Genomic DNA, 25,672 nt, shown 5'->3' on the forward strand with positions numbered 1-25,672 from the left:
CATAGGGTAGTTGTGCGGATCATACGGGGGAGAGGAGAATGATGTCAGCTGCTTTGGTTCCCACTGCAGGGAAAGACTGCCCTTTCCCTAGGCAGAGGCTGGGGGGGGGGGGAGGTAAACCTGAAGACAGACAGGCAGATAAAGGTAGGCTGATGGTTGCCTGGAAAGGACATAGGGTTGCCAACTCCAGGTTGGAAACTTCCAGGATATTTTAGGGATGAAGCCTGCTGTGGGTGGGGTCTGAGGAGGAGGAGGAAGAGGGGGACCTCAGACAGATACAATGCCATACTCCCCACCCTCCAAACAAGCTGTTGCCAGTCTCCAGGTGACAGCTGGAGAGCACTTAAAGCTCTGGTGCTAATTCAAAGTGTTACAATGTATCAACAGAGTAGTGTTTTGGAAAATCCTTAGGAATCGTTTGGTGCATTGCCAGCTTTAGGTATGGAAATTCCTGGAGATTTGAGGGGTGGAGCCTGGGTAACAATTGTTGCCACTCTCCAGGTGAGGGCTAGAGATCACTCAAAATTACAACTGCTCTTCAGGTAGCACAGATCAGTCCCTCTGGAGAAAACAGTGGACTCTGTCATTATACCCTGCTGAGGTCGCCACAGCAAACTGACACTGTTTGCCCAAAGCCAGAGCACTCTCCCAGAGCCTCTTTCTAGCTCCCATTGTATTTATTTCCACAACGGGCCTTATTTCTAGTATATATATATTTTAGAAATGATTTGGAAAATATTTGAACACCTTGTCTTAAAATATTTTATTCATCATGTTAAAATAAGACGTTCCATAATCATTTTTTTTTCTTTTTTCAATTTTTCCAATTTTTTTGGAAAAAACCAAAAAGGCTTCAGGAAAAAAAACAGAAAAACCCCGTTTCCCCCCCGAATTTTTCCGGTTTTTTTCCGGGCCTTCACATCTCTACTTCTGACGTCTGGCTAGCCTGGGCCCTCCAGGCCGAGGCATCGTTTCCGTCAGGAGTCAAAGGTCCCCATTTCTTCTCAAGTCTAACTTTCAGCAGCATCCCTCCTTAGCTTCTGCAGCTTCCCTCGCACCCTGGCCGTGCACCACCCACAAACCCAGTGCTGACGGAAGACAGACACGCTCAGTTCTCAAAATAAAAATTTATTCATCCAGTAACAAGAACATTGAATCTGCACCACTCGAGGGCGAGTGTTCACATTTAAAAACAGCTGAGGGTCATGTTGGTCAAAGTCTATGGTACAAGCCACTGTTGGGGGGAGGGGCAAGAATGAAGCGCATGGTGGGAGGGGATATAATCATGGAGGGGGAGTGCTTCCTCCCCCACCCCACCCTTTGAGATGTGTAGCTCCCCAGGCTGTCTCGGGAGGGATTCGATTCTGCAAAACACACGACAGTAGATCCCCCCCCCCCATTTCCCAGCAGCAACCGGGTGCAGAAAGAGAGAGAGAGAGACACTCACACAGACAGAGGCTGAGTCGGTTTGCAGTGGTGCCCTTCTCCAACTCGAGATTCGGAAGTGTGCGAGAGACACACACCCCTGTGGAAGAAAAGGAGCACACACACACACACACACCCCACAAGGCACCAAGGCCCGCAACAGCACCAAGGATCCAGATTCCAACAAGGGATTGTGCCAGGCTGCCCACCCCAGGGTCCGACGTGAAGGCCACCCAAAGGAGAGCGCTACCTGTGCTGGAGAGTCAAAGCCAGCTGGGCCTTCCTTTCCGCTCGAAGGTCGCTAAGGCAGGTTCAATGGAAGCTTGGGAGGGAACACAGGAAGGAAAAACCTGGCCTATTCCCCCCCCTCCCCTGGGTGGACGCTGGCTGTCAAAGAGAGTCAAAGGCTGGCCTGGAAGCAAGCACAAGGACCTTGTTTGGCTAGGCAAAGACAGCATCTCGCCAAGACCGATCCACCATGCCCAGCTGCTCCTAAGAGAACTCACTGTCCAGCAGAGGATGATTGGCACAGGGACAAAAGGGGCAGAGGAGCCCCGTCAGCCTAATTATTATTTTTTTAAAAAAAGCAACGGTCAAGGCATACTGCCTCCAAGGGGGGGGGGTGGCGATGAAAAGAGGGAAGCTGCTAAGCTTAGCAGAATGCACGGCAACAAGGGGGGGAGGAGAGAGACGACTATTCTGTCCAGGCGTGCACAACCCGCAAGGATCGGTTCCACAGTTACGCTTCTGTGCAAGGCACGACACAGGTTTACAGTAGAAGGCAAAAACCAAAAGGGAAAGGGGGGCAGGAGCTGCTGAGATTTTGGTACGCTTCCCAAAGTCCATGATGCGAGAGTTGGGAGAAAGCCCTTCTCGTAAGGCGGAGGGGGGGGGGAGTGGTCATCCATGACGAAGGGGTTGGAAAATCCTCCTGGAAATGAGTTCTGCAAAAGGGTAGCAAATCTATACACGGGGGGGGGGGGTGTTGGGAGGAGATGCCCTCCAAAACACCAGTGATGCTTTAAACAAATATGGCATAGGCTTGAGAAACAGGGCACACAGATCAAAAGCCAGTCCGTGAAGACCTGGAAGTAACCGGACACTTCACAACCTCTCCAAGCCGGACTTTTGAGGCCGGGGAGGTCCAAAGAGGGCTCAGAGGCGGCTGCAGCAGGTTCTTTTGGTTCCTGATCAGCGGCAGTCTTCACACTTGAGTTGCCAACCTATTGCCGAGTGGGACTGAGGCCCAGCGTTCAATTTAAGAGGGGGGAAAGAGGAGGTCCGTGCTGCCCCTGCGACCCCAGCGGAGCCAAATTGGAAGCGGCAGGTTCTGCTTCCAGAAGGGGAGTCTGCAAAGGACACAGATCCAGAGTGACTGACAAGCAAAAACAGCATGCGCAGTTTTCGCAAGATGAGGGATGGAGGCACGGCAGAGGGCATTGGGGGGGGGTGCGATTCACAACAGGTGGCACAAAGGTACAGGGACGATTGCAACCGAGACCTGACAGGCAGCAGCAGGAGGAAATCCCAACCTACTCCTCTGAAGGAAAGTCTTTCGGAAAAGCCCTTTGCTAGAGCCTCAGGGAATTCCCTCCAGAGGGCGGAAGGGCAAGCTCGTATTGCGCACCTGAAACCTGTTCCAATCCCAGAAGCCAGAGAGCAAAAGGAAAAGGGATCACAGACCGCGAGATCTCCCCCTACCGATCGATGCAGAGTGATGACGCACCACTCGCCCAATGCCCGCGGAAGCCACCGTCGCTTTCGACACGGCAGTGGAGAACCAACGGAAGGGCTGGCTTTGACCTACGTGGCTGGCCCAGCAGAGGCAGCCTCGCATCTGGCTCAAGAACCTGGCTTCAGCTACCAGCGACAGAAACGGTCCAGTCTCCTGGCCAACTGGCTGAGCTCCTCAGGAACAGAGACCAGGCCTCGTGACTCAGCTGGCCCTACGGGAAGGGGATTCTTTCCAGGGGACTTCAGCTCCCCCACCGGTACTCTGCACTCGGGCTTGGCTAATGCGAGAGAGAAGACAACACTAGATGGATCATCTAGACAGCAGCTGGTTCGACTGGAGGGCCAGGGGGGAGGGTGAAGGGAGGCGAAACCCCCCCATACACACACACAATTTTCTTATAGGTACAACTGTGTTTCCTACACAAGCCCAACCCCTTTTGCCCGAACCGGGCCACAGGTGGCGAGGAGGAGAGGGCTAGATATCGAGAGGTCGATCCAAGAGTGAGAGGGATGGAAAGCCACGTGAAGGCGATGGAAGAACTTTATGTGGGCTTCTCCCCTCTCCCCCAAGAGGAAGCTTGTGGCCGGATTCCGGCCCGCTCCTAACAAGTCGCTTGCCACAGCAGAGACGGAGGCACTGGCAGAGCAGAGGGCACGGGGGCTGCGATTCATAACCAAAGGCATGCGGCCACGGGGGACAATCGTGACGGAGACCTGACAGGAGACGAAAAGGATCCCAAAGTCACAAGGAGACGGCTAGTGACGAAGGAAAGGGAGACAAAGCCCCATCTACATCCTCCCGGGCAGCGCTAAAACCAACCTGGAATTCATCCACACTCATCCCCCTGCCCGGGGGGGGGGGGGATATTCACCCCTTGGCCTAAGAAGCTGAACGACTGAAAGGAAAGCAACATTTTCAATGTCCACCACGAACACCCCCCCCCAATTTGGGAGGGGGCGGGAAGAGCAGAAAAGCCCTCTTTGAATTGAGGATGCAACTTGACAGTGCTTGCCCACTCAAAGTGGAGGGGGGGGGGACGATTTTATCCAGTGGGAAGCAGATTTTGAATACGCTTCGTAGGTACATTGGGAAGAGACTATCGAAACCCCATCCAACCCACCTACCGACGCACGGGACTGGCGCTGTCGGCGCACGGGGATTCAAGTGTGCTTCTTTGGATTCCAGTCACAACAAAACATGGCTCAACCGGAAACGCCATATCGAGGAGCTTCAAAACCCTGATCTCCAGAAAGACAGCAAGCAGGCAGCCCCGAGAGCTGAAGACGTCTATTGCGTCAGGAAGGGTGCCGTCATCTCACGCAAAGGAGGAATTTTTATTTATTTTTTTAAAAAAGGACATGCATGCTTTTGGCACAAGATGGTGAGGGGCCCTGGCTCTTTTTTTGGGGGGGGGCACAAAAGTTAAGTCCGCTCCAGTATTTGCGTGCAGGTTGTGCTCGTCACCGAGAAGAGCTCTGTGCGGTTTTCCAGTTGAGAAGAAATACGGTACACCCGGCTGCCAAAACAAAAAACAGTCGCTAGAAAAGAGAAACACGCCCTTATGTACAACTGAAGAGAAACACAGATCGTTATTCCCAGGGAGGAGGGAGGCAGGAACCTTTCCATACACAGACCCAATCAGCCTCTGAACTGCAAGGAACAAACAGAAAGGGGGCAAAAGAGCTCTACAGGAGGGGGGGGGAAGGCAGGGAGACAGATTGCTTTGTAGATCAAGGAAAAGAACCGGGGATATGGCCGCAATGCTCTGAAAGGCCCACAGCATTATTCAAGTAATGAAAGGGTTAAAACCCTAGGAGGAAATTTGTTTTAAGAGAACACCCCCCTGCTACGGTTCTGCTTTCCCCTTCTGCTTTCCCCTTCGTGCCCTACGACCGCTGTCTTCTTTTTTGAGATCGCTCCAATCAAACATGTCCTGCAGCCCCCCACGGTGGTGAGTTCCCCAGTGTGTATCGCGGTGAATTTCACCCTCAAACAATCTCCCCTCCTCTGCAGCAAAGCCGCAGGCACCGCTGTCTCCAGAGACCCGAAATCTCGCCTACGCTTTTTAGACACTCGTCCTGGTTGGTGATCCACCACAGGAAGAGCTTTGCTGCTGGTTTCGAAGGAGCCAGGATCCCAACCCTCCGTAGCTCAGCTCTGGAAGTACCCTTCACACCGCGGACCTGTGCCTGCGTGAGCTCTCTGGGCATATCAAAGCGTGTTTGGTAGGATTTGGCACACCCCGTCCCATGTCCAATAGGCACTTGAGGGGCCTGGGACTCTCTGGCGACCTTCTCTGCAGACGGCACAAGCTGGCCGTGCGGCCGAACAGCCTTCCCATCCGTACAGACTTGGCCGAGCACCAGCGGCCGAGCAGGGCCGGCTAGCGTGAGGATTCTAGGAAGCGGCCCCTCGGATGGCGGGAATGCAATCCGGCCAGCCGCTCTCGTTCTCGTCCACGCGGACAGTGCTCAGCTCACGAGAGCACAAAGAAAACAGCTTTGGTTGAACGGGAAAGAGCAACTCTAAGTCCTCACTCTGCCGTTTCCCTAAAGGAGGGTGTTCTGTTAAAACAAAGCCAAAAAAAAAAAGTTGAGGTTTATTAGTTAAAATATTTTAATATGAAAATAATAAAACTGCAGCTTTGCAGTCACTCATACCGGGGGGGCCGGGGGGGGGGGGGGGGAGGACCAAGAAACCAGCCACCTTGAAACTTACATGCAACAGGAACAGTAAAAATGACAAACGTATATAAAATTAACCAATAAAGTGCATGTTTCAATATATATTACATCTGCCCCATCTGAAGAACACAACAAGGGTGTTGCAAAAAAAATGTAAAAGGTTTGTTTCTGTTTTTCTTTTTAGGGGAGGGCCAAACGGGGGGGGGGGCTGAAGATCACATGGTATTATACAGGGGATTGGTTGTACGTTTCCTGTCGTTTGCTTTTTTGAGTCTCCTCGGCAGTCGAGTTCTACCGTGTTGGTACCTGGGCACCACAGCCAGCCTTGGGGGCACTGGCAAACCAGGCAACCCGGCTGCCTGGGCACTAGTCAATTTCGCTTCGGAGAGCGGCCGAGTCAGACTGAACTCTTTGGCATATTGCGCCGGGGGCCTCTCCACTGGCTTGCTGAGGGCGATGCGCTCCGCCGTCTTGAGCGGCTCCACGAAATGCACCGTCAGCTGGGGGGCCTGGGGGACGGGGGGCAGGAGTGTCAGGCCCGGGTCCTGCGCTCGGTGCTCCGAAGCAAGCGTGGGCCCTCTCTGGCTGCAGGCGGCGGGAAGTGGGTCAGGGGAGGATGGGCTGGGGGAGAGGGGGTCCCTGCAGGTCAAGTCGTCCTTCAGCAGATCCAGGCAGCCCAGCTTGGCTAAGGAGGCCGACCGTTTCATGTGGGAAGGCGGGGTGAGGCCCGCTTGCCGGATCCGGGCCTCCATTTCCTTTGCGCGCTGTTTCACCGAGCTGGGACTGCCGCTCAAGTCCTGGATGCTGTCGCTACTGGAGCTGTGGGGGAGGCCGCAGCAATGCGGCACGGTGGCCATGGCTTCTAGAGCTCCCCCAGTCTGCGGGTCTTGCTTAAGGGGCGGGTTTGAGTCCCCCGGGCTCCACTGCACTAGGGCCCCCTCGCTCCTCCTCCGCGGGGCCCCTCCTCCCCTCTCCTCAAAGGCAAACTGTCCGTTCCCAGCGTAGCCCCACGAAGGGGCTGGCTCGGGGTCTGAGCTCGTGCCGTCCTGCGTGACCCCCTCTAAGCAAACAAAGTGCTGGCGGGCGAGGTGGTCTGAGTGCTGTGTGGGCGGACAGTTCACCGGGTTTGCTAACTGAGGGGCTTCCGTGTCCATCAGGACCCCTATTTCCTCCTCCTCGGGGCTCCCCAAGGAGAAGACAGCTTTCTCGAAGTCTCTGTGCTCCAGTACTGAAGGCCTCAATGACGGGCATGCCCCCACCAGGTCAACGGGATCCTCAGAGCATGAAGGTGCATTACAGTTCTCATCAACCACCGATGCTGCGGCTATCGTGGAGGCTTTCTCCAGCACCTCAAGTTCAGGACTCTGCTCCGCTACTGGGAAATCCGCCCCAGGGAGGCTGGGCGACCTTGCCACGTGGGTGTACTCAATGATCTCGATTCTTTTGGGGAGGGGGCAAGGCGCAGGGATCTTATCGTGACCTTCCACCAAAACCACTGTTCTGTGCTCTCTGGCCAGCCCCGGTACCTCTGCACGAGAGCCCTCCAATCGGTCATCCTGAGCGGGAGGGACGGGGGGCTGTTCGGAACCGATCTCGGCACCGGCGTTCCCAACTCTCATGGCCTCCTTATCCCTGGAGATGTGGGCCAGCTCGTGGGACGGTTCTTCATCCTTGCCCTTCAGGAGAACATCGGCTGCTGCTGGCTCGATCTTGGAGTTCTTGCGGACGGGTAAGGGGGCGATAGGGGAGGCGTGCTGCAGTTCCTGCTCTTGTCGGAGGCGCTCCTCAAACTCCAGGGTGGCACGCCGTACAGAGCCTGGGCACCACTTGGGCCCGGGATTCAGACGAGTCTCCAGTGGGTCTTCTGGCAAGTTGTCGCTCTCTTCGGACTCCAGCTTAGCACCCGGCGCCTGTGGGACTGACGTACTCTCTTGATCTGGTTTCGGAGGCTCTCTGGCTGCCTCCTTCTGCGGCGTGGCAACCCCTTCCCCTGGCTCGGCTTTCCCGGACTTACTCTCCCAGGCCCAGACTGATTCTGCGGGCAGCTCGTGGACGGTGTTCCTCTTGGAAGCTGGGACTTGACTGTTCAAGCTGTCCCTTTTTTCCACTCCCTGCCCCACGCCCTGGTGGATTGATTCGATTTCCGTGACTATTTCTTTCACCGAGATGGCGTTTTCTGAGTGAGATCGTGTCAGGCCGCTTGACCGGTCCAGTTCAGAGAGCTTATGGAGAGAAAAGAGAAGGAAAGCAGAGGATGACTGTTAAGAAGAGATCACAAGCCTTTCCACATTACACAGCCAGAACTATGAATGCCGAGACAGAGGGCGTATCCTAGTAATGTCTTTCTCCCCTGGGAGACCCCGTATGGAAGATGCCATCGTCACTCCAATGTGACTATATGGAATTTGAAGGAAATTACTTAGCACATTGTAAAAATGGCTTGCTTTTTTTGATCGGGAGTCCACCCACCCCAGCATTTTGTTTCCAAGACTAGCCACCTGGATGTTTCTGGAAGCCCATAAGCCAAGGGTAAAAGGGGTGATCCCAAGGGAGGCCGTATAAACCCTGAACCGGTGCCCGAAGGCAGTTTTGGACTAATAAACCAAAACTTAATCCCAACAAAATGGAAATGCTACTGGTGGATGGAAGACCCGACCCGGGATTTAAGGTGCCACCTGTTCTGGATGGGGCGGAACGTCCCATTGAAAAAACACGTCCGTGGCCCAGGAGTGCTCCTGGACCCAGCCGACTCCTGGATAGGCCGGTGGCAGCTGTGGACAGGTGTGCCTTTGTACCGGCTCTGACTGGTTAGCCAGCTGTGGCCTTTCCTGGACAGAAAAGATCTCACAACTGTGGTGCGTGCCCTGGTTCCATCTAGGTTAGACTACTGCAATGCGCTCTGCGTGGGGCAGCCCTTGAAACGTGTTCAGAAACTTCAAGTGGTACAAAGCGCTGCAGCCAGGATGTTGACTGGAGTGGGCCGTAGGGGCTGTATCACTCCAGTCTTGGCCCGCCTACACTGACTTCCGATTTGTTTCTGGGCACAGTTCATGGTGCTGGTACTGACCTTCAAACTCTTATATGGTTTGAGCCCAGCTTACCTGAAAGATCCCTTATGTACCTAACCCAACCACCACGGCCATGTTTGGAAGCCCTGCTTTGAATGCCCCCCACTTCTGAGATTAGGTGGGGGGCAACCTGGGAGAGGAGCCTTCTTGGTTGTGTCACCAAAGCCATGGAATGCTCTCCCCAGGGGGGATTCGTCTGTCCCCTTCTGCTGGTGGAAACGCCCTGGTTTTGTTTGGCATCCCCTCGACGATCCCTCCTTCCTTTTAATGTTTTGCATGTATTCTAACTCTTGTTTTGTAACTCTTTTAAAAAATGGTTTTAATGTCTGTCTGGGGGGGTGGGGGGAGAGCTGACTTTCATGGTTTTAAAATGTGATTTTTATCCTGTATGTTCTAAACTGTTAGCCACCTTGGAGGCTCTTGTAAGGGCAGAAAGGAGGGATACAATTGTTATGGATGAATGCATTAATTAATTAATTAATTAATTAGTGCCTTTGCCCTGGTGCCTGTGGCCAGAACCTGGAATTCAGAGACAGACAGCCAGGGCACGTGGAGCTATCAAGACAGACTGCTGCTGTCACATCTATATTCCTTGGACACAAAGTCTAAAAGGTGTTTGTACTTCTGTGTGAGTCTGTTGCAGCAAACACACAAAGGAGTCTTGCAGCACCTCTGTTGGCTCGATCTTGCATACTTCTGATTTTGGAACAGAAATGCCACTACTGTACTTTATGCCCTTCAGGGCTCTTTAAGCCCCAGGCGCATGTATGTAGATCGGCTGAGTGAGTGTTCCCTTCATGCATCGGTTAAAACCACCGAAGCTGATGGTTCAACAAGCCTCATGGTCATTCAGGTGGCACAAGATGGCTTTTGCCTTTTTTAAAACCCATCTTCCATGGGTTTCTATCTAGTGGTGGTAGTCATCGTTACCCATCCTCGGCAGTAAAGCCTATAAAGCTGACAATGTGTTTGTGGCTACCTCTCCTGGACTTGTAGGAAAGTATTTCGACTTTCTGGGGAAAGATTCCCTTGCCTTCTCCCTCCCCTGCAACTTTCCTAGCATTCACTTTGCTCTCTTCAGTTTATAAAGCGCCAAACGCAAATTCTCGCCTGCTATCGGTACCTTCAGATGTTCCTCCTCCGTTGAAGACGCTTCTGACACCAGCGGGGAGTTGCCCATTGAGTTGTTCCGTCCAGCATCTCCCACGGGATCAGAGGGCAGCAATTCCAGTGCCGATACTTTGGGGAGACCGTTCCTCCCGCCTCCCTGGTCTTCCGTCCTCGAGTGGGAGAAGGCGCGGGACCTGCCCTCCTGAGAAAGTTCCACAAACTTCTCCAAGGCGCTGAAGAAGTCTATCCTGTCTGTGCTGAAATCCGTGCTCTCGGGTTGGGAGGGGAATGGTGGGCTCGGGGAGTCGCGGTTGGGCGACTTTGGAAGGTCTTGCAAGCAAGACTCCAGCTCTTCCATGGGGACCAAATGGACGCTCCCGTCGCCTTGCTTGAGGGCATCTTTCTCCAAATCATCCACTGCCAAGTCGGGAAACTCAGCAGCCACCTTGAAGGCTTCTCCGTGCTGAAGCATGGCCTCAGGGGCTCGGCAGTTGTCCAGAGGAAACTTTGGGTCATCTAAGCAACACCCGGAAGGGCACCCATTGATGCTGTTCAGGTTCAACTTGTCCTCCATCTGCTCCGTGCTGAAGTCTCGGGAGGTGATCTCCAGCTGGATCACCCTCTCCCTGCCGCAGAAGTCCTCCATGGCGTTGGCGCCGAGATGGCACCAGCATTCGACGGGCGGGCTAGTGGGCCCTCCTGGAGGTGCCGACGAGTGGTGGCTGTTGAGGGTCTTGTTGTCCGAGATCTGGTCTGCGGACGTCGTGATCTCCTTTTTGCTGACTTCCATCCCGGACTTGCCGATGGGCTCGTGGTGGTCAGAGAGGTCGCTTTCGGAGTGCGACCGCCAGAGCTTGTTATGCCGCTGCTTGCTGTGGGAAGGGAAGGACAGACAGACAGAGGGTCAGCATCGCTTGAAACGCCACTCTTCCCTTATTCACCAAGTCATTTGCGGAGACCCTTAAGTCCTCCTGCCCCACTGAAAGCAGGCTTTATTCAAGTACATTTGGAGTGAGGGTAGATGCTCCCCACATCCATCACCCTTCTCTCCCCCCGCCGTCTCCTTTTGGTCCCACATCACAACAACAGCAACAACAACAATATACTTTATTGTCATTGTACATAGTACAACGAAATTAAAGGTGTAATCATTCAGTGATCTACATCCAGTCCAACACTCTGTCACACAGTGCCCCAAAATACCAGGTGCCATCAGGAGGTCCAGCAGTGGGGCCAGGACACTAGATCAGGACACAGTGGTAGCCACGTTACTCTATCTATAGCTGGAGAAAAAAGTAAGAGTCCAGGAGCACCTTAAAGACTAACAACATTTGTGGCGGAGCAGGAGCTTCTGTGAGTCACTGCTCACTTTTTCAAACACCTTCAGTTGTGGAATTTCATTGTGTCGATGAATTCCACAAATCATTGACACAACTGCATCACTCGTTCCTTTGGTCTGGGGTCCTGAACCCCATCAACATTGTTCCGTGCCCCATCAGAGTTCTAACACTTTGTAGCAAGGAGAAAAAAAGTTCCTTCTGTCCACTTTCTCCACCCCATACATGCTCTATAAACCACTCAGTTTGTTGCGGATATGCCTACGCTGCATATCCATAGAGCTGTATGAATCACTAAACTACGGATTATCAGTCCCTCTGTAAAAGCGAGTTCCCAGCATTCCTGGTCTATAAGAAACAGAATACACAGTGGAGGGATGTCAGCGGCTGCCGCAGTTTATGGGAGAACGAGGGAGGGAGGGGGTCAAGGATTGCAAGAGGCGGCTGGTCCCTTCCTCCGCCCAACTGCAATGGAGAGGGAGAGAAGCAGCAGAAGGCGGCCTGGGCCCCCCAGACAGGAATTCTGTCCTGATCCAGAGCCAGTTTGGTGTAGTGGTTAAGTGTGCAGGCTCCAATCTGGGAGAACCGGGTTTGATTCCCCACTCCTCCACTTGCACCTGGCTGGATGACCTTGGGCAAGTCGTAGCTCTGATAAGAGCTGTTCTTGAAAAAGAGCAGTTTTTGTCAAGAGCTCTCTGAGCCCCGCCTATCTCCCAGGGTGTCTGTTGTGGGGAGGGGAAGGGAAAGGAGTTTATAAACCGCTCTGAGACGCCTTTGGGTAGTGAAGGGCGGGGTATAAATCCAATCTCTTCTTCTTCTTTTCCATCTCCATTCACTGCCACAGGAGGTGGCGGCGGCTACAAGCATGGACAGCTTCAAGAGGGAATGAGATAAGCATATGGAGCAGAAGTCCATCGGTGGCTATTAGCCACAAGGTATAGATAGGAACTCTCAGGCTGGGGCAAGTGATGCTCTGTCTTCTTGGTGCTTGGGGGGGGCAACTGTGGGAGGGCTTCTAGTGTCCTGGCCCCACTGCTGGACCTCCTGATGGTACCTGGTATTTCTGGCCACTGTGTGACAGAGTGTTGGACTAGATGGGCCACTGGCCTGATCCAACATTGGCTTCTCTTATGTTCTTATGTTCATCTCTCCCCGTCCTGGTGGGCCTTCAGAGCTAGCAGATAAGGACAGAGCAGAGAAGGCAGCGATCGTGATGGCAGGGAGGTTTGCTTAAACGGAGGCTGCCAAGAAAGGAGGGGGTAGCGAAACAATCCCCCAGAACCCGACAAGAGCCCTTTGCTTTGGGTGGCTTGTTTCTGCTCCTAGAAGGGACTTTGTCTGAGGTGCTCTACACCTCTTCTCAGAGTCACCCCACAATTCCGCCCCCCCCCCCCAGTGATGCAGAAGGGCATTTCTCCAGAACGGAACCGCCAATGCAACAGTGTTGTGCAGGATTTTTTTAATTTGGGGGGCCTTTTAAGAAGAAGATATTGGATTTATACCCCCCCAACAGACACCCTGTGAGGTAGGCGGGGCTGAGAGAGATCTGACAGAAACGGCTCTTTTTTCATGAACAGCTGTGCCAGAACTATGGCTTGCCCAAGGTCATCCAGCCACGTGCAAGTGGAGGAGTGGGGAATCAAACCCGGTTCTCCCAGGTTAGAGTCCGCGCACTTAACCACTACATCAAACTGGCTTCATGCACGGTCCCCACTTCTCCCCCAAAGCATTTAAAGAAAGGGCGGCATGAGGCTTGTCACGTCCACTGGCCGCAGTGAGCACAAGAAATAAGTGGGGGGGGGGCTTGGCCAGGGTGTTAAGTTGGGGGGCCTTGGCAGAAAGTCAGGGGGCTGGGCCCCGAAATGCCCCACTGGTGTTATGCCCAGGGGGGACGGGGAACTCGTGCCCTGGGCTAACAGGCCCTTCTGGATTAGAGATGTGAAGGCACGGGAAAAAACTGGAAAAATCCGGGAAAAAACCCGGGTTTTCTCTGTTTTTTCCCTGAAGCCTTTTTGTTTTTTTCCGAAAAATTGGAAAAATTGAAAAAAGAAAAAAAATGATTATGGAACGTTTTATTTTAACATGATGAATAAAATATTTTAAGACAAGGTGTTCAAATATTTTCCAAATCATTTCTTATATATATATCAGAGTGATCTAATTTCTGTGCACTGAAGACAAGCAAGTCCTAGGTTACAAACTGAACCCTCCAATGCAAGAACAAGATGCATTTCTTCCTTTAGGAGGTGTGATTGTCAGAAGAAAATAAAAAAGTGTCAGTTTTGTTTTTGCATGTGGGTGGGTATTCTGTTTGAAATAATTGTTTGGATGCACTATATTTTTAATATGCTAGTTGTGATAATTTCATGCCAAGTAAAAATGTCCATAGTCATATTTTATGTTCGTAAAGTAACAGAATGACTTTCAATCTGGAAAAGACAAAAGAAATGCTAATGTAGCATTTTTTCCAATTTTTCCGAAAATTTCCGTTTCCCCCTGGGAAAAAACCGGGTTTTTTTCTGAGCTTCAAAATTTCCGGAAATTTTACATCTCTGTTCTGGATGCTTCTCCTCCTCTTGTCTGCAGTACTGAGCTCTTGCCTCTAGAGGGAGCTCAAGCTCAGTTGAACGCCCACAGCCCGCAGCGCCTTTCTGCTCACCCCCCTCAAGGTACACTTGAACTTAGAAACTAAAGTATTATGAGCACGTGCATACACGTGCGCACCGTGCAAGTAGTTAAAAACAATCAAAGCCCTGCTCCAGAATCACCTGACGTTCATCCCCATATCAGTGTAACGAGCTCACAGTTCTTGCTCTTGCTTTCTTTATGCGATTTATTGCTCGGTTCTAGAAATATGACGAAGTCAAGCAAAACCCCTTCAGGCTTGAATGACAGAGCAGCTCCAGGTGGGGTCTGAGAAGAAACACCCCCACCCCCAATGCTTGTAGCTCCATGTCGAGCAGCACAGGAAAGAGTGAGTTCCTTCCTAGTGAGGAGATATTGGTGAGAAGCGGCATAGTCCTCCCCCCCCAATGCACACCAGGCCGGCAGGTGGCCGCTGGCTGCTGCCCCCATCCCAGGCGATAGCCCAGTTCACAGCCAGTTTCCCCTCCTCTCCACAACCTTTGCAAACACTGTAACCAGAGAGCACCGAAACGTCAGAGGAGCAGGCAGCTGGCTTTGAAACCGAAGCACCAATCACATGAACGTGAATCAGCCTTCCACCCGCCCAGAGTGGGCAGAGATGATAAACAAGAGAACTTGAAGCTTAGCTGAGCCATGCAAGGGGGTGGGGTGGGGTGGGGGGGCCGAGACCAACCGGAGTGCATCCAAACAGCAAAAACAAAGGCGCTGTGGTGCCTTCGGGAATAACCCTTACCGATGACAGCATGATGCAGGCGTTTCTTGAAGCCCAGCGGGCAATTCAGGGAAGGGAAAAGGAAAACACGCAACTTATCTGAGTGGCGTGGCAAAAGACTCGGCCCAGGTACGTTGGCACCTGGGCAACCGTGCTCCCGATGGCAGCGGCTCCACTGGTTGGAGAATGCAGAACTGTTCCAGAAGGGATTTTTGTGTCTGTGCATATGCTCCCTCTTTCCACGTGCTCAGGGCACTCATGGAAGCGCCACCGTCAAGTCTAAATGTAACCCCCTGAGTGGCTTGGTTCAGACTCGCCGGGGGAAAAAGGTGGCACAGGGGAGTGTGCCACTTTAGACAGCGGTGTGTGTGTGTGTGGGGGGGATTCCAGCTCCAAATATCCCTTCACATAAAATGCTCCGTGCAAATAGAAAACTAGCACAGCAGACAGACAGGGTCTCCCTCCCCCCCTTAGGGGTGCCTTGGTGATTCTGGGACCCTGGGCAAAGGGTCAGAGCTGGGCCTCCAGAATCAGTGTTCCCTCTAAGCTGAGTTAGTGTGAGCCAGCTCACAGTTTTTTAGCCTCCGGCGCACACATCTTGGTCTTCGCTCAGGAAAGACGGCTCCAGAGCAAACTCATTTATGCAGCTGCCAAATTGCTCGCTCGCAACTTTAATGCCGGTAGCTCAGAAAGTAGAATTTTTGCTCACGGGACTCCACAGCCTAGAGGGAGCATTGCCCAGAATCTCTCAGGGCCCTGTCCCAGCTCCCAACAGACTGGCCTCAAGTTGCTTTGAAGCCGCCGCCACCATTTCGGAGGTGGCGGAGGTGGAAGGTCCCAGGTTCAATCCCCAGTAGCTCCAGTTAAAAGACCTGGCTGCATGTGATGAGAAAGACCTCCGCCCGAGACCCCGGAGAGCCGCTGCCAGTCTAATACTGACTTTGATGGAGCAAGGATCTGATTCAGCATACGGGCAGTTTCCTGTGTCCTCTTTGCTTGTGGCAGCGACATAGAGGCTGGGCAGCTAAGTGGTTCCCCCTTCCTTAGCACGGGGGTCCGGGGCAGCTGCCGTGGCTGCTGCGTGTCTAAGGCTGCCCCCTTAGAGAGCCAGTTTGGTGTAGTGGTTAAGTGCGCGGACTCTAATCTGGGAGAACCGGGTTTGATTCCCCACTCCTCCACTTGCACCTGCTGATGTGACCTTGGGTCAGTCACAAGCTCTGGCACAGCTGTTCCTCAAAGAGCAGTTTGTGTCAGAGTTCTTTCAGCCCCACCTGCCTCACAGGGTGTCTGCTGTGGGGAGGGGAAGGGAAAGGAGTTTGTAAGCCGCTCTGAGACTCCGAGTGAAGGGTGGGGTATAAAGCTTCTCTTCTTCTTCTCTTAACTCGGTTATTCACCCTGTTTGCTCCATTCTCTTTCAGAACATCCAAAAAGGGGAGCCCCGTTTTTGGATGTTCCGAAAGAGAATGGAGCAAACACGATGAACTCCACTCACTGAGCTGATACGACAGAACGGCTAAGGTGGCATGCCAAGGTCAAACCTCTACCCTGATTAGGCCGATTCTGCCAAACCGCTCCCCACCCAGCCTACCTTACAGGACACGTCGTCTAAAACCACAGCTTGACCTCTACACAGGGCTGCTGAGTATTCCAAAGTGATTCCAAAGCCATCAGGGAGGTGGAACGCCAGCTTGGCAGGCGGCTGGATGAGTGATGGCTGGATGGCCATCGGACAGCAATGCTGGTTCTGTGAACTTCGGCAGCTCATGAGAGGGAAGGGCAGGGAGGGTTGCCTCAGTGCTTAGTTCTGGTGGCCCTTTCTTACACGCCCAGGGAAATGCCAATCGCCACTTTGGGGGTCAGGAAGCCATTTTTCTCCAGGCCAGTTTGGCCGGGGATCCTGGAGGGGTTTTTTTGTCATCTTCTAGGCATGGAACAGGGGTCACTGGGGGTGTGGGAGGAAGGTATATGTGAATTTCCTGCATGATGCAGGGGGTTGGACTAGATGACCCTGGAGATCCCTTCCAGCTCGATGATTCTATTATTCTAAGGTCCCAGGTGCCATTGTGACAGCATCTCCAGTTAAGGGACCTCAGGTGTGTGTGGGAAAACCTCTCTCCTCCTGAAGCCCAGGAGAGCTGAGCTCTGGCAGAGAAAACAATCTTTGCCTAGATGGATCAGTGGTCTGATTCCATTCATAATCTCAGCATTCTTTAGTCTTTGGAGGCCAGGGGTGTCGGCCAAAGAGAAACCGTCTGTTTACACTGGATGACAGTCTCAGAGCCACTCAGCTTCTCCGGCTCCCGTGAACCTCTGACATCTAAGGGAAAGTGAAGCCAAAGATTGGCCACGTTTTTTTCCTTGGGCTGGGGAAAATAGTCATGCCAACCTGGCAATACAGAAGTTCTCAGTGTGGGGAATAAGAATTAAACAACCAAAATGGAAAAGGAGGAGTCAAACTTAAAGAGTCCCGTTGAAAAGAGCCAACGTCTGTTTAAAAGAGCCAACGCTGCACTCTTAGGGCTGATTCCAGGAGAATGAGCTCAGTTCTTTTGAGAGGAAGACAAATTCACTTCCCCCTTACTCCTGGCCACTTACGGTCTCAACCCCTCCGAGTATAACCAGCAGCCTACCTTGAAAGATCATTACTGTATATGAAGCATTCCGAATGCTTGAGAATGGCTACTTTCCCTCCAAGACCTCGGTTGCTTGGATATTGGGCTTCAATTCAGTGACTTCTGGAAGTGGAAAGGTCAGACCAGGTCACCTCCTCCAGACCTTTCCACGCTTCCTTTGCCGCCTCTCCAAAAATGAACACTTTCGAGGCCTGCGATTGAGCCACTGGGGAGTCATGCGCGGCCCAACCAGGATTCTGGGCTCAGAGGTCTTTGGCAGAACACGAAGTCTCTCTTTCCTCTCAAGGAGGTTACATGGGGACACATTTTCAGTGTGTGTGTCTGTGCGAAAGAGGCTGAAGGAGGGCGAGGGAGAGAAACACCCGGCAAATGTTGAGACATCTTTTCCCAATCAGATGATGGGGGTCTCCCATTACAAAACAACCGCAGCGGGAGCAGTTTTGCGCAAGAAAGGAACTGTGGGAGAGGAGGGCAGCTCTCCGGACCTGGCTCCTTCGCCACGGCCAAGCTGAGAAGCTTCCAGGACACAGCTGCACGCTCAGTAAGCGCCACGACGCAAGTGGCACCGCCACATTTTGCAAAACCGAGCAGTCAGCTGTGCGCCCTCAGAATGCCGTTTTTCACAGCGGCTTCGTAGCCTCATACTGTTTTGTAGCTATAAGGGCTGGAAACTTAAAATTCTTCAGAGACAGAACTGAGATTCGATTGCAGTGTTGGCATAAGAAGAACTGTGCTGGATCGGGCTCACGATCCATCTAGGCCAGCATCCTGTTTCCCACAGGTGCCCGGGAAGGCCCACAAAAGGGGCAGACAGACCGAAATGCCCCCTTTTGCCTCCCAGCACTGATATTCACAGGTCGACTGCCTCTAATCACGGAGAATCCCCCCCCCCCGGTGGGCAGACCCGCTTCACCTCCGGGAATTTATCTAACCGGGTTTTGAAGTTAGTGACCATCGCCTACGTCCTGTAGCAGGGTGTTCATGGGTTAATCGTCCACTGCATAAAGTACTCTAATTTGCTGCTACTGAATCTACTACTGAATCTACTACTGAGCTAATACGTGAAAAATATATATGTGATTCGCTTTGACAAGGTTTTTTTTTAAAAAATTGGGCACTGCTTTTAAGTCTTGTGCCCAGCCCTGAAGACGAGTGAAAAGACAAGTGAAGAAATTTTAAAATCAATGAATTGAGCTCTTTGCCCCTAGCCCCCAACCAACCACACGCACAACAATGGCCCCCTGAAACCTTCCTGCAGCTCGGGACAGAGCCAAACCATGCTGAGAGAGCCAGCAACGGGGCTGTATGACCCTTCCTGCCCCAGTCTCTCCTCTGGGTTCCTGTCCTGGGCTTAACTGGGGATTCGTGTCCCGTGTGCATGCAAACTGGGCCCCTTCCTGCCCCAAGGTAAAAAAGGTAAAGGTTCCCTTGCTCGAAAGCCAGTCGAGTCCGACTCTAGGGTTGCGGTGCTCATCTCCGTTTCAAAGCCGAAGAGCCAGCGCTGTCCGAAGACGTTTCCGTGGTCATGTGGCCGGCATGACTAAACACCGAGGCGCACGGAACGCTGTTACCTTCCCACTGAAGTGGTATCTATTTATCTACTTGCAATTTCTTGCTTTCGAACTGCTAGGTTGGCAGGAGCTGGAACTAGAGACGGGAGCTCACTCCGTCATGCGACAACCTGGGTCTCGAACTGCTGAACTACTGACCTTCCACAGCCTGCAGTTCAGTGTCTTAACCACTTGAGCCACTGCAGCTCCTTCCTACCCCAAACCAGAGATCAAATCCAGCGCATGAATAGGACGGTAACAAGAATAATGATTGCCCTATCTTCCCTTCTTCAATACACGAGGAAGGAGAGGATCCAGTGCGGTCAGCTGACAGGGACTTCAAGCCGCAGCTTCCCCACAGAACACAGAATTGACTTTGGGAATACGGGGCAATGACTATGAACATAATCTTTTGCTTTTTTAATAAGTGCATTGATTTGTAGGGGATCTATCGACAGCTATTAGCCCCCGTTAAACAGCACCTCCATGTTCGGAGGTAGCAGACTCCATGGGTTTTTTTTTTTTAAGCATCCACACAAGTTAAGTTCTCTGTAATCATCCTCTTTCCAGGGTTCCCCCTGGTTTGCTATGATCTTTTACTGAAAGAGTGCAGTCCAAGGGCACTGGCATTCCATCTGAATGGGAAGCACATTTCTGAGGGTATCGTTTCCCCTCCTGTTAATCCTTCATGGCTATTGATTTCTCTGCTGTACCACTAGGAGCCTTTTGGAGACCTTTTTAAAAAAACAGCAATTATTTTAAGTGCTGTGCAATAACGTTGTAACAGTCTATTGCCGTGATCCATGGAACCCTTGAACGGTCAGCTATCTTTTTTTTTAAAGCAAGTCCCTAGCCCTTTTTATTATGGAGATATAAGGGGAAAGGCACAGGCAGGTTTTTTTTGTCCCTATTGCCTGAGAGGAATGAGGAGAAGAAGCCGCAAGACGGCTGGAGAAGGGCAGAAATCCACCGCTCGGCCAATCGGCGTGGACTCTCGGTTCGTGCCTCTGTATTTGAAGCAGCAGTGAAATCGGCATGAAGAATCACTGCGGTGCGGATGCCATGCTTGCGAATGCCCACGGCACCTGCTGGCACAGAACACGAGGTCAGCACAAACGCACCTGGCCAGAAGGATCCCCTGGTACTCCTCTAGCTGCCGCATGAAGCTGGGGTTGGGCTTGGTGACTGTGCGCCGCTCCTTCACGTAATCGTAGGCCCGGTCCAGGTTCCAGCCGTACTCCTTCATGGCGTACGCGATCACTGTGGAGGCGGACCGGCTGACTCCCATCTTGCAGTGAACCAGGCACTTGGAGCCGTTCTTCCTACAAGACAACATGGCCGTCAAAGAACGCAACGTCAGGCCAAGCACTCTATCGCCCCGTGCAGTGTGAGAAAGGCCGGATCTGAACCCACAACCCCAAGAGCTCAACCTGAAAGAAATGAACACATCTAACCCTACTGCATCACTTTAGCAAGTAAGGATGACTGCAAGATGGATCTGAACCCACCGTCCTGGGTACAGTAGCAGAGGGTTGTTACCAACCGTGCATCCCAGCAGCTGGTTCAAGGCGCGGTGTGTTTGTACGGGGTGGGGTGTCCCTTTGGCTGATGGCAGGATTGGAACTCCGTTCCCAAGTCACCACATATCTACTTCAAAAAGTCATGCTCCTGGAGTGGCAGTTTTCTGAACTGCTGCTTCTGGAAAAACTCCAGTCTCCAGCACAATCCCTTGCTCCGTTTGCTCAAGACATAACAGAAACCCCTCTTAAACATAGAGAAAAATCGGGAGAGGACCAGGAGACCCCACTCACTCGACTCCTTGACTCCAGCCTTAACTATATTTAACCAGTACAGTTAACCGTGGCTACAGCTAATTAGCTCCCCTGTTTAACCAGGACCCTTTAAGAAAGACAAGTCACGCCCAGTTATTTAAAAAAAAACAGGAAACCTGGTTAGCCCTTGCATGTGTGTGTGCTTCCTTTTTAAAAGACGTACTTTGCTTTGGAGATGAATTTGTATGTGTCATTCCAGTAAGCTAACAAATCTGTTGCTTCTTCATCGTAAACACGGATGTTGTGGTATTCGAAAATCCCCGGGAAGAAATTATCGATCTCTCGAGTGACGTTCAAAATGTACCGCACCCTGTGTGGAAACAGAGGAAAAGATAACGCTGGGGAAAGGGGGGGAGGGGGGGGAGAGAAAGACAAAAATGCTGGAAAGGGTGGGAAGAAGTCTGACGGAACTGATTTGAGCCAAGGAACGCATGTGGGTTTTGATCTATCTATCTAATTTATTACAGTAAAACAATACAATTCTGATATAAGAAGGATTAAAACAGGAATAACATAGGAATAGTATAAAAACATTAACAAGAGAAAATTAATAAAATCAGTAAAATAAAATAATATTAATAAGAGAATCATACAGTTTTTTCAGCTAGAATAAGTTTACGTTTCCTAATAGCTAAGCAATGAAATTTTGCCACAGCGTAAGTCACTGAGCTATGAACGTCTTCTAAGAGGAATTTACGAAGGATTTCTGGCCTAAAGTCAAGATAAGACTCAGGCAGAGGGCTAAATCTAGACAGAAGAACCCTGATGGACTTCATTTGAGCCAAGGAACGCATGTTGGTTTCTTAATCCCAGTGTGACCACCAAAGAGCTGGGAAAGCAACACTGCCCCAGGGGAGCCTTGTGTGCATGCTTTAGAGACTGAGCTATCGACAGAGATGAGGACACCCCCCCCACCCGTGGCATACAAAAGGCAGCAAAAAGCGGGGTTCTCTCTCTGTGAACGCCGATGTGGGGCCAAGTAGGGATTCTACAGCTGCGCGAAGGTCAGTTTCAAGACAGAACAAATTATCATCAGCCGCGGTACCTAAATGGAACTTGCATGTGCAGAGGCAGTGTACCGTTGAATATGAGGTGCTGGCGACAGACAGGGATGGGGAGGGGGAGACAGGGACACCACTGCCTTTCGTGTCTTCCCAGAGGGCATCTGGGACATCTTCGTAATAAAGAAAGAAGTACAGCTGGTTGCTGTTGAGAACAGAATGCAGGACCGGAGAGACTTTGCTCTGATCCGCTGTCAGGTTTCAAAAGTGGGGTAGGGAGGGGGGGTGTCAAGGTCGACCTTGTTCACTCTGGGGCTCATAAGGCCCCCCCAGGAGCTCTGAAAGTCTCCTGACCACTCACAGGACCTTGGTTTGGACTCAACTACTGTTCCCATCTGACAGGTAGTTTTCACTCCCCATTGCTGTGACTTGGCGAACAGTCCCGGGGGGGTGGGGGGGGACGACAAACATCTTTTTTCCTGAGTGAGTTTAAGAAGTGGGACTGGCAGAACCGGCAGGGCTATTTTTGGGCAGGAACGCACAGGAACGGAGTTCCGGCTGGCTCCCATGTTGGCCACACCCAGCAGGAACACATTAGCATAATAGGCCACACCCAACAGCAGAAACTCATTAGGATTGGCTACATTAGGGGTGTGTGGCCTAACATGCAAAGGAGTTCCTGATACAAAAAAACCCTGGGTTTTGACAACAAACAAGGTAAACAAAATAACAAGCAAAAGGTGGGTGTGGATAACCACACTTCTGGTAACATGGGGGTGCGGCCTAATGTGCTAACGAGCTGTGCTGTCAGGGGTGTGGCCTAATATGCTAATGAGTTTCTGCTGGGCTTTTTCTACAAAAAGAGCCCTGACCGGTCATCGCCAGCTGGGGGTGCTGTCTTCACTTTGGCCATGGGGAGGATGTCAAACTGTGCACCCTTTTGCAAGGCCTCCACCAAACTCTCCCATTTGGGCTTACCCTCGGTTCTGCAGGTCTTCCAGATTGGAGGCGTTCCACTCTGACCCCTGCATGGAAGGAAGGGGGAAGAAAGAAGAACGACAGACGTCAGCCAAGAAGAGCTGCATGTTCAAGTATTAAGTGCTAGGTGCAGAAGTCAATGGGGAGGAAAAATCAAGAGATATATATGCCACTCTGTGGCTTTGGGGCAACGCTTCTGTGATGACAGGGCAACCATTTTGCAAGGGCTTGGAAGGAGAGGGCGATCTGAACAGGCCCAACGAAAGAAGATGAAGCCTGCGCTGGCACCTGCCGGCCTATTATGTCTCCTCCAGCCCTTCCTTCCAGGCAGTGCTTCAAGGCAGGGCTCCCAGCTCTCCTTGCCTCTGGGGGAACAAAGGACGCAAGGGAGCAGCAGACGAACGGCTCACGCAGGGAGGGGAGTGCAGAAACTCCAACAACTCTTCATAGACTCAGATTTTAAATGTACTTATTCGCTGCTAGACTTCTAGAGGCTGCAGATTAATATCGACGGGAGATGTTTTTTAGATAGAGGTTTTATTTAAGTTTGGGGGGGGTTTTTGCCAGTTGGTGTAGTGGTTAAGTGCGCGGACTCTAATCTGGGAGAACCGGGTTTGATTCCCCACGCCTCCACTTGCACCTGCTGATGTGACCTTGGGTCAGTCACAAGCTCTGGCACAGCTGTCCTTGAAAAAGAGCAGTTTGTGTCAGAGTTCTCTCAGCCCCACCCACCTCACAGGGTGTCTGTTGTGGGGAGGGGAAGGGAAAGGAGTTTGTAAGCCGCTCTGAGACTCTTCTTGCTAAGTTTTAATTGTTCAAGACTTGGTGTAAGAACGGGGGGGGGAGAAGAAAAAGAAGGAGGAGGAGGAGGAGGAGGAGAAGAAAGAGAAGAAGAACAGCAGCAGCAGCAACAACAACAACAACAATAAACCGGGAGGGGAATGCAACCCACTGCCTGCTCTCATCAGCAATCCCAGAATGCCAATCAAAACTATTCCGGTGCCAGGAGCAATGTTCCCTCTAAGCTGTGAAGTCCTGTGAGCAAAAATTCTACTTTTTGAGCTACTGGCAATAAAGTTGTGAGCAAGTAATTTGGCTGCTGCATAAATTAGTTTGCTCTGGAGCCATCCTTCCTGAGCTAAGATAAAAATGTGTGAGCTGGAGGCTAAAAAACAGTGAGCTAGCTCACACTAACTCAGCTTAGAGGGAACAGTGGCCAGGAGTACCTGGGGCCCAGAGTTCTGGGGCCCAGAGTTCTGGGCCACCGTTGCATGCATTTTTGGTGGTTATAAGCAGAAAAATGATCTAGAAATAAAAGAGATGCATAAATAAACCCTGGCTATGGGGGGGGGGGGGGATGTGTAAAAGCACAAGCCGGCTTATTTCACAGTGCCAAGAGGCAGGATTTTAAGGTAAGCCGGCTTCCCACACGCAACTGCAGGCAATGACAGGGCGTGCCTCCGGGGCTGGGAAAAACCCAGCAGAGTTGCTGAATCATCAGCGAGACGTGCCCTGGCACTGGGCTAGCCTAACACGGCAGGAGCTTGAGGTTGACAGTGCCAGGGAGGAGGAGGAGGAAGAGGAAGGCCCGCCAGGCGCTTTTGTCGGGGCTCACGGTTTCCACGCAGGCTTTGCAAATCTGTGCAGCAGACGGCCACATTCTACCGGCCCGGCATGGATCAGCCCTTTCTCCCGGGCTGGTTCTAGATCCCCTGGTCTTTTGTTCCCATCACCACCCTCCCCAGAGAGACAGAACGCTTCAGTGCTGCCAGCGCAGCCCAAACCCAGCAGCATTCAGGAGTTGAGTGACTAGACGCCTTTTGGATGCTTGACTACAGGAAGGCAGAAAGGGACACACGACGGCCCTGGGTTGCCTCCAGCTCTGGTGTCCTTCGCCTCTCCCCTCTGCCAACATTTCGACTGTAGGGCAGAGACCAGTCCTCATAGCTCAGGTGAGCCCTAATACACCCACGGCTCCCTTTCCATACTGCCTTCCTCTAGAAAACGGCCGGCCACGCTACATACACAGGGGCAGGCTTCATTCTCAGCTGGGCAAAGCTCGGTTCTTCCGTCCCCTTGAACTTCTGCCTGTGAATGAACAACTACCTCATTGTCCCCTCCAGGGCAAAGGGAAACACACCATTGGGGGACCTTGTTGTGGGGAGGTGAATGACTAGGAGACTAGTCACTGGAACAGCCTTGCTGTTCAGACAGTGATGCTGGGGAGGGCAGGGTGTGAGCAAGGCACCTCTTTGGGTAGGGCACCGATGCACACTGCTTCCCTGGGAACCTTACAGTACACAAGCCAGTCTTCCCCTCCTCCCTCTCAACGACGAGCCTTCTACTAACAATGTAAGAACTTGCATGAAAACGTCTGTGAATGGCCCCACCATGGAGCTTTTGTTATCCCCGGGGGGGGGGGGATCTAGCCAGGTACTTACAGTGGTAAGAATAATGGGGACCAATGTTCCCTCTAAGCTGGGGAGCCTTGTGCACAAAAAGTCTACTCTGTGAGCTGCTGGCACTAAAGTTGTGAGTGAGCGATTTGGCTACTGCATAAATCAGTTTGCTCTGGAGCCGTCCTTCCTGAGCTGAGACAAAAAATGTGTGAGCAGGAGGCGGAAAAAAAAACAGGTTGCTTACCAGTAACTGGTGATCTTCGAGTGGTCATCTGTGCATTCACACCAATGGGTTTAGTGCGCCTGCGCTGACCCGACCGGTGCTGTAGCAAGCTATGTTTCAAAGGATTTTCGCGCGAGTCCCACTGAGCATGCGCAGGAACCCCAGCGCGCATGCTCAGAGGGGACGGGCGCGGAGATCCCGCCAGTTCCTTCAAAGCACCGCCGCCAATCAACACCTATCAAAAAATCAGGAGCTGACAGCAGAGGGGAAGGAGGGCGGGTGGTGTGAATGCACAGATGACCACTCGAAGATCACCAGTTACTGGTAAGCAACCTGTTT

General features: G+C 52.1%; 1 protein-coding gene across 2 annotated transcripts in view; it reads right to left on the reverse strand.

Annotated features, from left to right (window-relative positions):
• Nucleotides 1-6,047: 6,047 nt before the first annotated feature.
• Nucleotides 6,048-25,672, reverse strand: part of SSH2 (slingshot protein phosphatase 2) — a 99,514-nt gene continuing 79,889 nt past the window's right edge. For both annotated transcript variants that reach the window (XM_015422069.1, XM_015422070.1), the window contains 5 exons: nucleotides 22,712-22,758; nucleotides 20,896-21,042; nucleotides 20,022-20,222; nucleotides 10,036-10,894; nucleotides 6,048-8,066 (listed from right to left, as the gene is read on the reverse strand). In XM_015422069.1, the coding sequence (XP_015277555.1) occupies nucleotides 6,060-8,066; nucleotides 10,036-10,894; nucleotides 20,022-20,222; nucleotides 20,896-21,042; nucleotides 22,712-22,758 (3,261 nt within the window). In that variant the 3' untranslated portion in view covers nucleotides 6,048-6,059. The remainder of the gene's footprint in view (nucleotides 8,067-10,035; nucleotides 10,895-20,021; nucleotides 20,223-20,895; nucleotides 21,043-22,711; nucleotides 22,759-25,672) is intronic.

This window comes from Gekko japonicus, unplaced genomic scaffold (genome assembly GCF_001447785.1).
Source record: "Gekko japonicus isolate JY-2015 unplaced genomic scaffold, Gekko_japonicus_V1.1 scaffold182, whole genome shotgun sequence".
Taxonomy (NCBI): Eukaryota; Metazoa; Chordata; class Lepidosauria; order Squamata; family Gekkonidae; genus Gekko; species Gekko japonicus.